Source organism: Brassica oleracea, chromosome C8 (assembly GCF_000695525.1).
Source record: "Brassica oleracea var. oleracea cultivar TO1000 chromosome C8, BOL, whole genome shotgun sequence".
Classification (NCBI taxonomy): domain Eukaryota; kingdom Viridiplantae; phylum Streptophyta; class Magnoliopsida; order Brassicales; family Brassicaceae; genus Brassica; species Brassica oleracea.
The window spans coordinates 5,334,164-5,350,021 of NC_027755.1; the positions used below are offsets into that span (position 1 = coordinate 5,334,164).

General features: G+C 39.3%; 2 protein-coding genes, 1 long non-coding RNA gene and 1 pseudogene across 5 annotated transcripts; 1 reads left to right on the forward strand and 3 right to left on the reverse strand.

Moving 5' to 3' along the window:
* Window positions 1-6,205: 6,205 nt before the first annotated feature.
* LOC106308528 (HIV Tat-specific factor 1 homolog) lies at window positions 6,206-6,974 on the reverse strand. The gene is made up of 2 exons (XM_013745682.1): window positions 6,559-6,974; window positions 6,206-6,477 (listed from the first exon to the last, which is right to left on the reverse strand). The coding sequence occupies exons 1-2, from the start codon at window positions 6,926-6,928 to the stop codon at window positions 6,206-6,208; spliced, it is 642 nt and encodes a 213-aa protein (XP_013601136.1). The 5' UTR covers window positions 6,929-6,974.
* Window positions 6,975-6,984: 10 nt separating this feature from the next.
* LOC106311176 lies at window positions 6,985-7,751 on the reverse strand. Its single transcript, XR_001263937.1, has 3 exons — window positions 7,578-7,751; window positions 7,343-7,504; window positions 6,985-7,247 (listed from the first exon to the last, which is right to left on the reverse strand). It is a non-coding gene; the product is annotated as an uncharacterized LOC106311176 (long non-coding RNA).
* Window positions 7,752-10,308: 2,557 nt separating this feature from the next.
* LOC106308529 lies at window positions 10,309-11,149 on the forward strand (annotated as a pseudogene).
* Window positions 11,150-13,864: 2,715 nt separating this feature from the next.
* LOC106307282 (probable purine permease 11) lies at window positions 13,865-15,536 on the reverse strand. Of its 3 annotated transcripts, none has more exons than XM_013744193.1 (2): window positions 15,271-15,536; window positions 13,865-15,077 (listed from the first exon to the last, which is right to left on the reverse strand). In XM_013744193.1, the coding sequence occupies exon 2, from the start codon at window positions 14,904-14,906 to the stop codon at window positions 14,007-14,009; it is 900 nt and encodes a 299-aa protein (XP_013599647.1). In that variant the 5' UTR covers window positions 14,907-15,077; window positions 15,271-15,536; the 3' UTR covers window positions 13,865-14,006. The 3 variants fall into 3 exon arrangements, with proteins under 3 accessions (XP_013599647.1, XP_013599645.1, XP_013599644.1); XM_013744191.1 differs by having other exon boundaries at window positions 13,865-15,080; XM_013744190.1 differs by having other exon boundaries at window positions 13,865-15,175.
* Between the last annotated feature and the right edge of the window lie 322 nt (window positions 15,537-15,858).

The window sequence follows — 15,858 nt, forward strand, 5'->3', positions numbered from 1 at the left end:
GGAGTAGTATATATATGCTCATCTATTATCATGGCTTAAACAGCTTCGGGAGAGAGGATAGCCCACCATGCGCGCCACCGCCGCCGTCCGGCCGGTTCGGAGTGGGAGTGGGAGTTGGTCTTGGCCCAATAAGATTTTTTTGGACCAAATTAAGCTCAACGTTTTCCATTCAATTCGGGAAAAACAACATGCAAATTTATTTAAAAGGACAAGTAGTTTGTCTAGAAAATAAAAATGGCATGCATTTTATCCTCTTGAAATTTTTCAACGAGATAAGAGAGTGTCTTGAGGAATAAGTTTTCGAAACTCAACTTCCCGTGATCTCCGCGAGATTTCCGCCAATGTGCGCACGCGCTGCCTCAGTTACGGAAAGTGGTTCGTCTTCTCCTCTTTGAAAACTTGTCTCCTCCTTCATTTCGCATTAAGTTTTTACGCAACAAAAAATCAGCAAGTCCCCTAGCGTAAGTCTAGAGAGTCTTTCGTAGATATATTAGTTCGTTAGAGCGTTCACGAGTGAAGCGTGAATCGTCTACCATGGTTGTATCCTGAGACTCGATATTCGTACTGTTCCGTCTCACTAACGGAGCGAATATTCAGAGTTAAGGAAATAGATTGTATCTCAACTCCATGTCCGTTTCTCAAAATGATTTTCTTCTCGGTTTCTATCCGAGTTTGACAATCGTTTCTTTCCTTAATATCCCTTTATATATTACTGTTATTTCAATTCGGTTTATGCTTCAACATCCTCTTCATCAAAGGTGGTTCCTGCACATAAAATAGAGCCCCTAACCGTTGCTGAGCTGAACCAGTATGTCGTTACAGCAGATTCTCATGGTATAACCTCCTTTAAAAACTGGATATGTCGTGCTTTTGGTTTTAATTGTTATTTTCCTCTTCTGTGTGTCAGATTATTGAGTTTCTCTGTAAGGCCGAGGTGACAAGTATTCAGGCCAAAAAAGGGATGGTGTTACATTGGGTGCTCCAAATGCACAAAGAAACTCCAGCGTGAAGTTTCTTCTTTCACTTGCCTCTTCAGTGATAACTGATAAACCAAAGGCTGTGGGTGTCTTGAGGTAAATCTTGTGAACTTTTCTTTTTCCAAATGTTTTAAGTATAGTTGGTATTTGGTTCATGTACAGTAATTGACTTAACTATCCATTGTCAGTGACAGACCAGACGGATGATGGTGTCTTTGTGGCCTTCGATACAGAGATTGCTAGGTTAACCAACATTCAAGCTGCTGAAGCTGCTCAGATTTTGGTAAGACCTCCGATGAATCACATAAAATTAGCTTATGCTAATCATTTTTTGGTCGGTTTAACTGTATCCCGTATCATAACCGAGCACGAGAGGGCACACTTACCAGCCTTTGTTAATGATGTGAGTACCTTATATATTTTTTTTAGCGTACAAGTATCCCAACTTTACACTCACATCATTCCCTTTTTGACAGGTGGATGACAATGCCAGGAGACAAGATAGAAGCAACAAATATCCCTCCTGGTGACAATGGGACTCGTGCGGAGTTAGGAGATTGTATGACATCAGAACTCGGTGAGGAGACCATTGACAACAACCAGCCATCCTCATCTGTTGTCACTAATGTCAACCGTCCAGCTGCTAGCAATCAGAAACATGTAGCCAGTTAGAATTTGAAGAAGAAGGCACGTCGGAAATAGGCCGGCATAGATGAAACAATGAGAAATTCCCTAGGATAACTATTTTAAAGTTTTTGTCACAAAAACTTTTAAAAGATTATTTGAGAGAATTACCCTTAAACAATTCCTCCACCACTTTTGCTTATCAAATAATGCTTAGGCATCTTTCTATTTTAATTTAAACTCTTTGTTAGGGTGGCTGTTTTCACTATTATGCAATTTTTACCATTTTTTTAAATTTAATTTTAACTATTTGTTGCAGTGATTGTCTACACTATTTAAATCTCACAACCGAATTTGTGTGGAATAACCATTTAACTCTCTCTCTTTATTAATCATTTTCTTGAATAACCGAATTTGCATATAAATCAAATCATGAAAATTCATAAGAAGTTAGGGACTTTAATCTACTATGGGACAAAAGGATGAAAAAAAATCTGGCACCACCTAAAGTAATCTCCCATAGAACAAGGGAGTGGTTAATGACAATTTGCCCCATTAATGAGATCAATATGAACTCTTGGATCAGAATTCTATGGGATATAACGTGAGCCGTCAGATCATTAGAAGAAAAGGGATCAATATTTACAAGAATGCCATTAATGAAACTCACCCTTAAGCCGTCGGATCTTATGTCTTTGTTTTAATCTTGGCCTTCGGATCTCACATCCAAACCCTTCTCTCGCCTGGGTCCCACAGATGCATTAATCCTTCTTCTTCTTCTTCATTTCTCCTACAACCATACTCAACTACCACGAAAATTCATTCTCCTCACCAACAAAAGCTTTCTTCTTCAACTCTTCATCCACAAACCTTCACCTCTGTTTCTTGGGGTCTTTCGACAGGTTAGGACGCTGTGAAACAGGTCATGTATGTCGTCCTTAGTTCTGAAATCGGTTGATAAGTGTAAACTCTCTCTTTCTCTCTCTTTTTATTGTTGTTTGTTTCAGTTTAGTCATATAAAATGTGTGTCAACCATATGAGTCAGATTATAAAGTTTAATATAATTTGGTTAAAGTATGAAGCATGATATTGTAGAATAAATCGTTTTTGTCTATGGTACAACAAGTACAACTCTAGTAAAATGGAAAGTAGTAAAACAAGCAGAACTAGTATTACTGATATTGTTCATACGAAACATACCACTTGTAAACCAGGTACAACTTGGAGTAACACTTTGAATAGATAGTATTAGTACCACTCGTATAACTTATAGTAGTCATGTGCAAAGTTGACATAGTATAACTGGTCTTACTAGTATAACTGATAACTACTGTTACATCTAAACTAGTCTAATTGATAGTATTAGTATAACTGATATTATTGTGACCGTAGAACTGGTATAACTGAACTAACTAATAAATAATGTTGGTTTTTAGTCATTTTCAGGAACTATGGATAGTAATGGGTCTGTGGTGATACATTTTGAACATGGTGAAGAGCAACATATGTCTACACTAGTGATGAAAGGAAGATATGAGGAGATTACTTATTCTTAGTTGGTTGATAGAATAGCCAAGAAAATGAAGATTGATGTAGTTGGGACGAAGCTTCAATTGAGTTACTTTCCGCTGGTATTAAATAATAAGAGGCCTTGTTATATCTTGGATGATGAAGATGTTTTAGGATATTTAATGAAGGTAGATAAGAAAAACCGACGTAGTGTCTTGCATGTGGGGCTTACGGAAATCGTCTCAGGAAATCAGAGTAACGAGATGTTTTCTATGAATGAGGAAAATCTGAGAATTGCCAGAGCTAATGATGGCATGGTTGGAGTTGGAAAGTTGGAAATTATTCCTCAAATTCAGGAGGATGAGTTTGAGCATGAGAAAATCAGTGAAGAGGGTGATGAAATGGATGATAGGGAGGAGTTGCCGGCTGTTACAGCAGTTGAATCTCATGTTGTCAATTCAGAGTGGGATGATGGCATTGATATGAGTTTGCATCAAGAATTTGCGACTAGAGAAGAAGTGAGGGATTTAGTGGACAAAGGTGTGCATTCCAATTGTTTTGAGGTTGATATAAAGAAGTCGAATCCTCTGGTTTACATATTGAAATGTCGTGGGGCTGGATGCAGATGGTATTTACGAGCTGCAAAGCTGAAGAACTGTACTTTTTTCTCTATCAGAACGTATAGAAAGATGCATACGTGCTTTCGTGGAGATGCAAGTGTCATGAAGAAGAAGAAAAGAGGCACACCAAGCTTGTTCGCATCAGTGGTGCACTCTGATTATCCCGACAAATACAAGACTCCGGATCCAAAGACTCTCATAGATTTGGTGCATAACAAGCTGGGTGTTAAGGTTTCATATTCTACGGCTTTGAGAGGGAAAAATAAAGCTTTGAGTGATTTACGTGGTAACCCGGAGGAGAGTTTTGCTAGGCTGCCATCTTACTTGTACATGTTACAAAGGATGAATCCTGATACCATTACACGATTAGAAGTGGATGAGAAGAACCAGTTTAAGTATATGTTCTTTGTTGGCGATCTGTGGAAATTGCAATTATCACTTGTCTAATAATGTCAGCGGAGCTTGCAGCAATGTTAACAAGAAAGGGGTTGCCAAAAAATTTAGAAATATTGATGGTATTTACAGTGAGGTGGAGTTCAGAAAATGCTACAACGATTTCAGGAAAATGTATCCTCAAGCGGCCGAGTATATAGATGACAGTGTTCATGAGAAGAAATGGGCAAGATGTGAATTTTCGGGAGAAAGGTACAACATAGACACAACCAACACTGTTGAATCTATCAATGGTGTTTTGAAGGAACCAAGGAAATATGCGTTGTTTCCAATGCTTGATGTGATCGTGGAAAAGATAACAGAATGGTTCAACAAATACCATCTATTATCTCTACGCGTACCAGAGAGGCAGGTACTAATCCCACATGTGCATGGGATATTGCATCACATATATCCTACGGCTAAAAAGCTCAAGGTGACCGACCTAAATACATTTGAAGGTCACTACAATGTGCTTAGCGAGGATGGTCATGGTTATTTGGTTGATTTGAGCAATAGAACATGCTATTGTAGGTATTTTGATATTGATCGGTATCCTTGTGTGCATGCACTTGCTGCCATCATGGCACGTGGAGAAATGGCTGAACATTATTGTTCTAAGTATTACTGGATGGAACAGTGAACTTTGGCATATTACACGACAATATATCCAGTGTCTCATCATTCAACATGGGAAAGTTCTGAAATTCCTGAGGAAATTCGATCTCAGGTTGTCTTCCCTCCGTATGTGGAGAAAAAAAAAGGAAGACTACAGGTTACTAGATTCCCGTCTGCCGGAGAATATCAGAGAAAGAGAAAGAAGAAGTTTCCACCATTGATTGGTGAAAACGAAGAAAGTGGCAGTGATGGCAGTGGCAGTGATAGCAGTGGTAGTGACAGCAGTGGCAGCGAGGGAAATTGGGACGAGGGAGCTGACAACGAAGGAAGTGGTAACGAAAAAAATGATGAATGAGTCTTACTTGTTAACTTGTTATGGAACTTGCTTATGTGTTGTGGAACTTATTTATGTGTTGTAGAATTTATTTATGCGTTGTGTTGTTTCAATCAGGTAATACAAGTGCAACATGGTAAAACTTCTTAAAACATAACACTCATATTTCTGTGTTGTCATACTGGTACAACTAGTAAAACTAAAATAGGTTCGACTGGTATAACTAGTACAACTATGTCTAGTTTACTAAAATAGGTTCTACTGGTATAACTAGTACAACTATGTATGCAGGTTCTGAAATTTAAATATTCTTTTGGGCTTTCCATATTAATAAAACAATCAAATAGTCTATTTTTTTAAGTGTTTGGATAGGTTTCGTCGTGTTTTGTATTGGTTTTTATTTTTATTTTTTGGATTTTTAACTTCATCACAAAAGTTTGCTTGATCTACCTTATACTTTTAAGGTTTGTTAACTTGTTTGTCCACATATTTTTTGTAAAACATACATGACAAGTATTTTAACAATAGTGATGATTTCATTGTATCCGGGCAAACACATGTAAACATAAATAAATAGTACAATTTAGATAATGATATTTTTTCTTTGGTACAACTAATATTTCCAGGTTTCACTGCCAAAGTACAACTCTGTACAAACTAGTATAACTAAATACCTAGTACAACTTTGTACAAGCCAGTATAACTAATAAACTAGTACAACTTTGTAGAAACCAGTATAACTAAAAAAATAATACAACTTTGTGTGCATAATGTGTTTCAGATAAGTAGATTCCCAGATAAGTCCTACACGTTTTAATTCAACACTAGTTGTACTAGTTTTTCTAGTTGTACTAATTTTTGTTTTTTGGCAAGATGATGCCAGTTTTACTTGTTCTAGTAAAACACCTGTAAATGCAACCTGTTCAACCACCAAATCAATTACTCACATACAAGTTTGGATTTAGGTTTTAAAACACACACACATACAAGTTTTAGGTTTTAAAATACACACATACAAGTTTGGATTTAGGTTTTAAAACAAACGCATACAGGTTCCAAAAACAACAACATAGTTTATGCCCTTCGCCAAATCAGTTTGGCGTAAAAGGAGACCTCAACAAATGAGAACGCTTGGGCACCCTCTTTGGCATCTCATCAACTCCAACCGAAGCTGCCTCCTCTAAAGAATCATCAACTCCAACCTCAACTTCCTTCTCCAAAGCATCATCATCATCTAAAACCTCATTTGTCTTGTCCGCAGCAGTTTTTTCCGTAGCAGCCTTCTCAAATCTCTCTGCAGTGCCTGCCATAATTTGAAGTGTAGATTGCTCATCTCCATCATCATCAAATCTCTCGTCAGTATCTACATTGTACAAAAATACATCCTGACTTAGATCATCATCATTAAAAATATAACTTGAACTTATATGTTATCATGACTTACCTTGCATCAACTTCTCAGCCTCAGCCTCGATCTGTTTCTCACCATCCTTCTCAGCCTCAGCCTCATCACCATCCTTCTCAGCCTCTGCCTCATCACCATCCTTGTCACCATTGTCCTCGCCCTCCTTATCACCCTCAAAATCATCAAAGCCATGCTTCTCAGCCTCTTCATCACCCTCCTTATCACCATGCATCTCAGCCTCTTCATCACCATCCTTATCTCTTCTTCTTCCTCCTGAAGCATATCCGGTTTCAGCTTCACCAAACTGGAATGACCAACTTTCTCTCTGAATCTTGTCTTGTTCCAACTCCTTTACTCTTACTGCTAGAAGACGAATTGTTTCGTCTCTCAATGCAAATCCATCGTCCATTCTTTTGTTCAACTTCAACTCTAATTCTCTTAAACTCTCACGACCTGCCTCGCCCCCTGCCTTGCCCCCTGCCTCAACTCCTGCCTCGCCCCCTGCCTCGCCTCCTGCCTCGCCTCTTGCTTGCTCTTGTTGCTCTTGGGTTCTCACATCCATCGCGAATAGATAAGGCCAGAAAATTTTACTCCCTGGTTCTAGTAGGATCTATGTCTGGCGTATCCGAATCATCTATCAGCTCCAAGTCTTCATAAGTCCCTTCATCCATTATTTCATACAAAAGGTCTGCTTCATATCCCTGTGGTTCCAAAATACTGATAATCTCCTGAAATATGACCAACAACAAATTACACATTTAATTAACTATGAACTTGAAGAAAATGACATAAACAACACTTAAAAACAATTATAAGCTTTTACCTTTGTGTTTCCTAGCGTCCGATAAATCATGTCACGTGGAAATTCTGTTGTTCCAGTCCTCTTGAACTTCCATTTGCACATTCTTGGACAACCATCAAAACAGTTTGGAACAGGCTCTCTGAATCTTTCTCTAAGGACAGGGATACATTCAAATGCTAATATCTGCAGATCATTTCACACAATCACATTAGTTATATTATAACAAATATGCTTATGAAAAATACAATTCATATACCTCCAAAGGGTTGATAAACCCAGAAATACCCACTCTGCCTTCTCTGGGATCCCATCACGAAACTGATCCCTCACATGAAAAATCTCCTTCATGCAATCATCAAATGTGTAACGGCCCCATGGAAATTCGGTGCAAAACTCCAGATCTTCTGCTGCTTGGAGAATGAAATACTCAATGAAGTATCCTCCTTTTCATCTTCCCTTTTCTCGGATAGTTTTCAGGGTATGATCCGCAGTATAAACAAGAGAGGAGGCTATGTTCCCTGATAGAGTATCTAATTGGAACACCGTTTACCCCAAACCAAGCTTGTCGACCCTTTCCTGTATGCATAGTACGAAGTAGCAACATCCACAATCCCATCACTTTTCTTGTTGGGGTACAATCCATGTGGAATATATGCTTGAACTGAGGATGATCCTGAAACCAAATTTTCTCTGAGGCCTCAAACTTTTCAGAAAATCGTGTTGATGGCACCTTAAGGAGAGCTTGCAACACTTTCCATAGTCGCTCGGTTTGAAGAAAAAACCAGCAGGTCTATCAGCTTCTACGGTCATATCATCCCTATCAACCTGAAAAACACAAACAAAATACACTGAATAAATAACTAAGTTGTACAACACAAAATCACTTAGTTGTACCAGTTACACTAATTAAATTAAAAATAATATTACTAGTTCTACCAGCAAGCCTAGTTATACAACGACAACACCATCTCATTAAATAGTTATACAAAATACTTCTCTAGTTATACCAGTCAGACTACGTATAAGAAGCGTAGTTGTACCAGTTATATTACTTATAAAAAAAGTGGTTTTACTAGTTATCATGAATCTGTTTACAACATATTATTACCAGTTGCACCATTTTCACTCTTTTAGTTGTACTAGTAATTCAATACTTAGTTGTATTAGTTAGACTAATTATAAATTTCATAGTTATACCAGTTATATTAGTTATAAGAAGTGTGGTTGTACTAGTTATACTAGTTCCATTGATTCTGTTTACAACATATTATTACCAGTTGCACCATTTTCACTCTTTTAGTTGTACTAGTAATTCAATACTTAGTTGTATTAGTTAGACTAATTATAAATTTCATAGTTATACCAGTTATATTAGTTATAAGAAGTGTGGTTGTACTAGTTATACTAGTTCCATTGATTCTGTTTACAACATATTATTACCAGTTGCACCATTTTCACTCTTTTAGTTGTACTAGTAATTCAATACTTAGTTGTATTAGTTAGACTAATTATAAATTTCATAGTTATACCAGTTATATTAGTTATAAGAAGTGTGGTTGTACTAGTTATACTAGTTCCATTGATTCTGTTTACAACATATTATTACCAGTTGCACCATTTTCACTCTTTTAGTTGTACTAGTAATTCAATACTTAGTTGTATTAGTTAGACTAATTATAAATTTCATAGTTATACCAGTTATATTAGTTATAAGAAGTGTGGTTGTACTAGTTATACTAGTTCCATTGATTCTGTTTACAACATATTATTACCAGTTGCACCATTTTCACTCTTTTAGTTGTACTAGTAATTCAATACTTAGTTGTAGTGTGGTGTACCCTCGCTATCGCCCTGAGAAGGCAATTCTGCTGCTGGTGTGGGGGAATGAACGCCTTGATGTTCCGGTGGAGATGCTGCGGTTTCTCTCACACGGTTCCGAGCCCTCTTAGTTGGATTCGACGAGGACCCACCGTCCAGACCACGGTCTCGCTTCCTCTTCTTCTTTGTGGTCTCACTCCTCTTCGCCGCATCTCTCTTTTTCTTAACGGCGGCTCTCCTTTTCGCTGCCGCTTCTTTTCTTTTCACGCCGGCGTTCTTCTTCTTCTCCGACACTCCCGCTTTTTCTTTCTTCTGGGCGAGCCGAGTTTTTGGCGACATTGCACACACGAAATTGGAGATGGGAACTGTTGTTTTGAGATGATTGTGCTTGAATATGAGTTTGATTAGAGATGGGAGTTTGAAATCGTGGTGGTTATGGGAGAGAGAGTTTGAAATCCGTTTGAAATCGTGAGTGGGGAAAGATGAAATTGGGAATTTAGGGTTTCGAAGTTGGGTCGGGTCGGGTTAATGGGTTTCGGTGGTTGGATCTGTAAATAAGTTGATATTTCTTGGTTACTTAGTCTTTTTCCCCTATTTTCGATTTTTTTTTTAATTTTTAATTAAAAATAGAAGAGGTCTATTCTAGATTTTTTTGACCCCCTTTGTCCCATTCCAGCATTTGATCGAGAAGTTAGCAACAAAAATTCTGTGTCAAAGTTTTGAAAGTTTTTCAAAACCATTAATATAGGAAACATATTTACCATGCTCCCCAACAGCTGTGTTGCTCTACAAAAATCAGAAAAGTTTAAAAAGTTGACCATGCTGCGTTAGTTTAAAAAGTTGCACAAACCAACTACCGTACTTAAAAAAAATTGTTATAAAGCATCAGTGCGTCGTTTTAAATCATACACACGTTTACCAAATTTCTTTGTGATTTACTTTAGGTAAAACCACTTATAAGGTATGCTCTGTTTCAGCACTAACTAACCTCCAGAATATATAATCACCATCACTTTTGTAAGCCAGCAGCAGCGGGGGAGACAATATGATCTACCAAATTCTGACGAGATTGGTGGTCGTTTAGTTGGTGACTTCTCAGAAAATTCAGCTGCTAAAGATATTGTAGTAGAGTTTAAATCATCAAAGTTTCAGATTTGAAACTTAAATTTATGGTTCGGCATGTTCTGCTTAATCTTTGCCGCCAAGTGTGTGCACATCTTCTCAGTTATTTTGCAGGTTTTAATTTGAAATTTTTTTTGGTTTGTTTTTACATTGTTATCACTTACTGCTGAATGCAAATATGTTTATTAAAATTGATTCCAGAATGTCAGGAGCCGCCTTTCAATGAGGACATGCTGAGGTTGCAGATCGAGAACTTTTATTATACTCTTGAGGATATTCTGTCTGAAGAGATCAAGTCGAAAGAGAGTGTGACTTGGTCTGTGCATAGACCAAACACTATCTTCGGCTTCTCTCCGTATAGCTTGATGAACATTGTGGGGACTCTCTGCGTCTAGGCAGCCATCTGCAAGCACGAAGGGTCTAAATTGGTTTTTCCGGGAGAAAGAAGGCGTGGGAAGGTTTCACGACGGCGTCAGACGCTGATCTGATCGCTGAGAAGCAGATTTTGGCTGCGGTTGATCCTTACGCCAAGAATGAAGCATTTAACTGTAGCAACGCTGATGTTTCCACTTGAAAACATCTGGGGAAGATTATTGCTGAGCAGTTTGGGATCGAGGAGTATGGATTCAAGGAAGGGAAGAATGTGGGGTTGGTGGAGATGATGAAAGGGAAAGAGAGGGTTTAGAAGGAGATGGTGAAGGTCAGTTGCAGGAGAAGAAGCTTAATGAGGTTGGTGTGTGGTGGTTTGCTGATGTTGTGCTTGGTGTTGAAGGAATGATTGATAGTATGAACAAGAGCAAAGAGTATGGATTTCTTGGTTTCAGGAACTCCAACAACTCTTTTATCTCTTGGATTGATAAGTACAAGGCTTTCAAGATTGTGCCTTGATTCATCTTCTACATAACATACGCTTTGATGTTACTCTGTTTCTTTGTTTCATTTCTATGTTTCTATCAAAATCTCAGTTCTTTGTTGGTTTCTATGTTTAAGACTAAGTAACCAAGGCGTGGGACAAAATGGCAAAGCCAAAAAGCAAAGGGGGGCTCGGATTTAAGGATGTTACCACTTTCAATGACGCCCTCTTAGCAAAGATTGGCTGGCGGATCCTGAAGAACCCTACGTGTCTCCTGGCTCGGTGCCTTTTGGGGAAATACTGCCAATCTGAAACCTTCCTAAAGTGTCAAGCACCTTCCTCCTCCTCACATGGCTGGAGAGGCGTACTCATGGGAAGAGACCTTCTCAAGAACCAACTGGGATGGATGGTAGGATCGGGGGAAAGCATAGAGATATGGTCAGAGCCATGGCTCTCACATTGTGAACAAGTAAGACCGTTTGGGCCGGCTCCGGAACACCTCCAACATCTCAAAGTCTCTGACCTATTCCTCCCTGGAAGCACTGGTTGGGATGTTGAGAAACTTGAACAGGTGCTCCCTTTCCACAAAGAACAAATTTTAAAGATCAGACCTAGTAGGTTAGGGAAATCTGATGAGTTAGTCTGGTTAAAGAACCCCTCTAGAGAATTTTCCACACGTTCTGGATACTTAGCTGCAACGGAAACAGAGGCCAACTCAACTCCTTCAACTCCTACAACGCCAGTGGATACAGTCAAGTGGCTCACGTCTGTATGGAACATCAAAACAACGGAAAAGATTAAAATCTTTCTATGGAAATCCCTACATGGAGCTCTACCAGTAGGAGAACAATTCGCTATCAGAAACATACCGATATCTACTCTCTGTAAGCGTTGCAATACAGAAGAATCAGTCGCGCACCTTCTTTTCCACTGCCCGTTTGCGGCACAAGTCTGGGAGTTGGCTCCACTTGCAGGCCATTTCAACCCACAAGACGCCGCTACGACCATTGAGGGTTGGGAAAAGGCTAGGATGTTACCCTCCCTCCCACCAGTGGGGATTGGACCTGGAACCCTTGCAGCCTGGATCGTTTGGTCCCTGTGGAAAGCAAGAAATTTGCTCCTGTTTGAAAAACGACTCCTAACTCCCAAAGAGACAATCTTGAAGGCGATTACAGAAGCGAAAGAATGGATAAGGGCGCAACCGTGCCCATCCCCAAAACCGATGATCCCGGTGATCAGAGTCGAACCAAATCCTAATACTGCTGGACTCATGTCTATCTACACCGATGCGGCATGGAATCCATCAACGGGTGAAGCAGGGCTTGGTTGGATCATTGATGATCGGATCTCGAAAACGCAGCACTCAGCGAGCCTGACTTCGGTCTCCTCGCCCCTCATGGCGGAAACCTTGGCGGTAATAACTGCCATAAACTTTGCCCTCTCTCACGGCCTCGATGCAGTCTCAATACTCTCTGACTCTCAAATCCTCATGAATACGATCATGAAGAGGGAGAACAAGCTTGAGATCTTCGGTGTGCTTCGAGATATCTACTCTCTGCTTCCTTCATTTAAGTCAATCTCTTTTTCATTTATTAATCGTACGGCTAATGTTTGGGCCGATAATGTTGCTAAACAAGCCCTATGGGCTCTAAACAATGTTTAAGTTTAATGAAAGTCTCAGGTTTTACAAAAAAAAAAAAGACTAAGTAACCAAGAAACTTAAAACTGTGAACTAGTAGGTGTGGAAATAGACTAGAAAATGTTCATATCGACATTGTAATCATTAAGAACATAATTGCATAAAACATGGCTGCGGTGTATAATTGAAAATTTTGGGACTAATTAGAATTCAAATCTGCACATTTGAAAATTTTGAGAGTCAAAACAAATACTTACATAAATACAAGGATCAAATGCGCAAATTCATGATTTTTATTGCAGATGCGATCGAGCTTTTATCCATGGCGATACCAAGCTCAAACCACCGCAGCTTCACCTAGATGATGAACAAGAGTTCGTGGATGTGAGCTGAGCAAGGCGAGGAGTCAACTTGGGCGGCAGACTCGTGGTGGAGGATTGCGACGAGCTCGAACCACCATAGCTTCATCGAGCTCATTAAAATCCAAGGTGTGTCTCACCATCGGTCGAGGAGCTGGCTCGTTTCGTCTCTGGCGACTCTCTCGTCTTCTCCGATGGTTTTATCATTGTCGAGTTCGTCTCATTAATCAACTGGCAGCTGATTCGCATATAACTTCTATCAACCAACAACAAAGTTTGGATCTTGATTTGTGGGTTTATCAATTACATATCAGAATTCAACGGAAAGTTTGAAAATGAGAAAATTGGAAAAGGTAGATTTGAATTTCGAAAGTAAAGTTGGAGAGAAAATATATGGAAATTTTCGAAAAATAAGAAACTGATTTATTCATTTATTTTTTAAATTGTTTTTAAAATTCTTATAGTAGGAAAGTGACAGCTTAGTTAAAGGAGTTATAATTAGAAGATATTGTAGTTGAGTTTTATTTGAGGGTATGTAGGATACTGCAAAAGGAGAAAGTGTGCCTCTCCAGCAACAAGTGTCCCTATGTGCAATTTGTAAGTCATAATGTGTCCTAAAGAATAAAAAAATCTTGAAATTGCATATGAAATGCAATTTATGCTTAAATGATTTAATCGACGGCTTAACAGTTTATGCTTGGCCGGACATTCTTACTTATACATGTTCTTATGCTAAATCCGACTGCATTTGCAATTTGTATTAAGTTCCATGTACCAACCAGTATATTTAAATTTGATCGTACAAAAATTCTGATTTTTAAAGATTATGACAAGAACAGAAGCTTGTCCTAACGAGTAAAAGTTATTCAACCTAAAGCAATTACACTGCCTGAATTAACAAGGCGGATCAACCCGACTGGCATGCGCTTGTTTTCGCGCTCGTCTTAATTTCAAGTCATCAAGATGATTCTGTTGAACATAAGAAGCGAAACCCCATAGAGCGATCAGCATTGCCAAAACCTTAATGCCGCTCATCTTATCACGGAACACAGCCAAAGCAGCAAGTGGAGTCACAGCTAGAGAAAGCGTACTAATAACGTTTGAGAAGAGCGACGACACCAGAAATATCAAACCCACCACTCCTACAGAACACACTTGCCACGTAACCGCTGTCCCGACCAGAGTCAGTACATAAGAAGCTTGACCTTTATGATACCCATCCATTTCTCCATGCAGCGTTCTCCATTCCCCGCTTGCGAAAAGCCCGATAACAGAGACACAAGTCGCCACTAAAGAAGTGTAGATTTGCATCTCGAGAACTACTGAGAAAGTCTCCTTCTGCAGAACCTTCTCGAATGAGAACTGCATAAGGGAGAGGAGTAGAGAGTAGAGAGCTGATGCAGCGAGTGTACACACAAACCCAACGATATACTTCGACCTGGAGACACCAGACGGAGCGTCTGCATTATCGTTGAGGGCAATCAACGTAGCAGAGAAAGAGAGAAGAACCACTGAATTGAGAATCAAAGAAGTGAACTTCTGAGCATTGATGAAATAAGAGAAGACCGCACTAAACGCTAACTGAGTAGCGCAAATGAGCGAATAAGTCGATGCAGAGAGGTAGAGAAGTCCAACAGAGTACAACATGTTGTCTCCAGCGACGATGACACCAAGCAGAACGTAAATCAAGACCATGGTTTTGAGTGAACAAGAAGAAGACTCTGAAGAAGAAGGAAGAAGCAAAAGCTGGATATAGATGATTGGAAAAGCAGCGGTTTGAACAAGAGTTTCCATCCATTTGCTGTTTCCACCTTCGTTGTAGTAAAACCTACCTAGAATGACTGAAGCAGCTTAGCCACCAATGAGGAAGAAGATGTTGATGGATACAAGAGCCCACCATTGCCAGCTTTTGAGCTTCAAGAGTGGAGATGGAATACCTACCACACTCTTCCTTCACCAAGATTGCTTCTTGATTACACGTAACACACACATAAATTAACAAGAAACTCGCTGTTTAGTTCGCATCAACCCTATCTCTAAACCTTCAACATAAACATCCGTATCTTCAAAATTTCAAAATTTTCGTTAACAAAAACCTTCAACATAAGCATATTCGACATAATATAAACAATTCACTATCTGGGTGTGTCAGACTTACCTGACATAGAATTTCGTCTGAAAGCAGCGACTATACAGAGATTGAGAAAAGGTTTATTAACCAAACTGAGATTTCTATGTGCGTCTTCTGGGGGATTGATGATCGGCCACCAAAGATTCGTGAACTACAAACGCTGCTTTAGTTGGTGAGAAGAAGCGAAGATTCGACAGATTTTTTGGAGTCTTAACTTGTTATTGTTGGACCAATTTGTTAAGCCCAACGGCTGTAATAAAAATTGGCAAATGATGAAAAGAAATGGGTCTGCGGGTGTAACCAAAAGAAGCCTTTAATGACTTTAATGAAGGATTTAGAAACATCCCGCATCGGTTATATGAGGCAGAAACGACCAGTATATATAAGTGTACACACTTACACAAGATTGAACGCTCAGAGGAAGAGAGCGGGTGTGGCGCCGCCGTCGGCTGGCTTGGCTTTGATCTTGATGGAGGGTTTTTGGTCCTATAAAAACCGGAGGGGGGATGACAGATTCCACCAATGCACTTGATGCTTGGTTGGTTACGTTGTCTCTCTGGCTAGAACATTATTTTATTGGTTGTTCTATTTCGGTTCGGTTACCAAAACCACTTC

What these genes read in the sequence shown, in the direction of transcription:
- LOC106307282 (XM_013744193.1), bottom strand. Translation starts at nt 14,906, where the DNA reads ATGGAAACTCTTGTTCAAACCGCTGCTTTTCCAATCATCTATATCCAG.
- LOC106308528 (XM_013745682.1), bottom strand. Translation starts at nt 6,928, where the DNA reads ATGGACGATGGATTTGCATTGAGAGACGAAACAATTCGTCTTCTAGCA. An exon ending in GGCTGAGAAGTTGATGCAAG is followed by an intron (nt 6,478 to 6,558) that starts GTAAGTCATGAT and finishes TGTACAATGTAG; the next exon opens with ATACTGACGAGAGATTTGAT.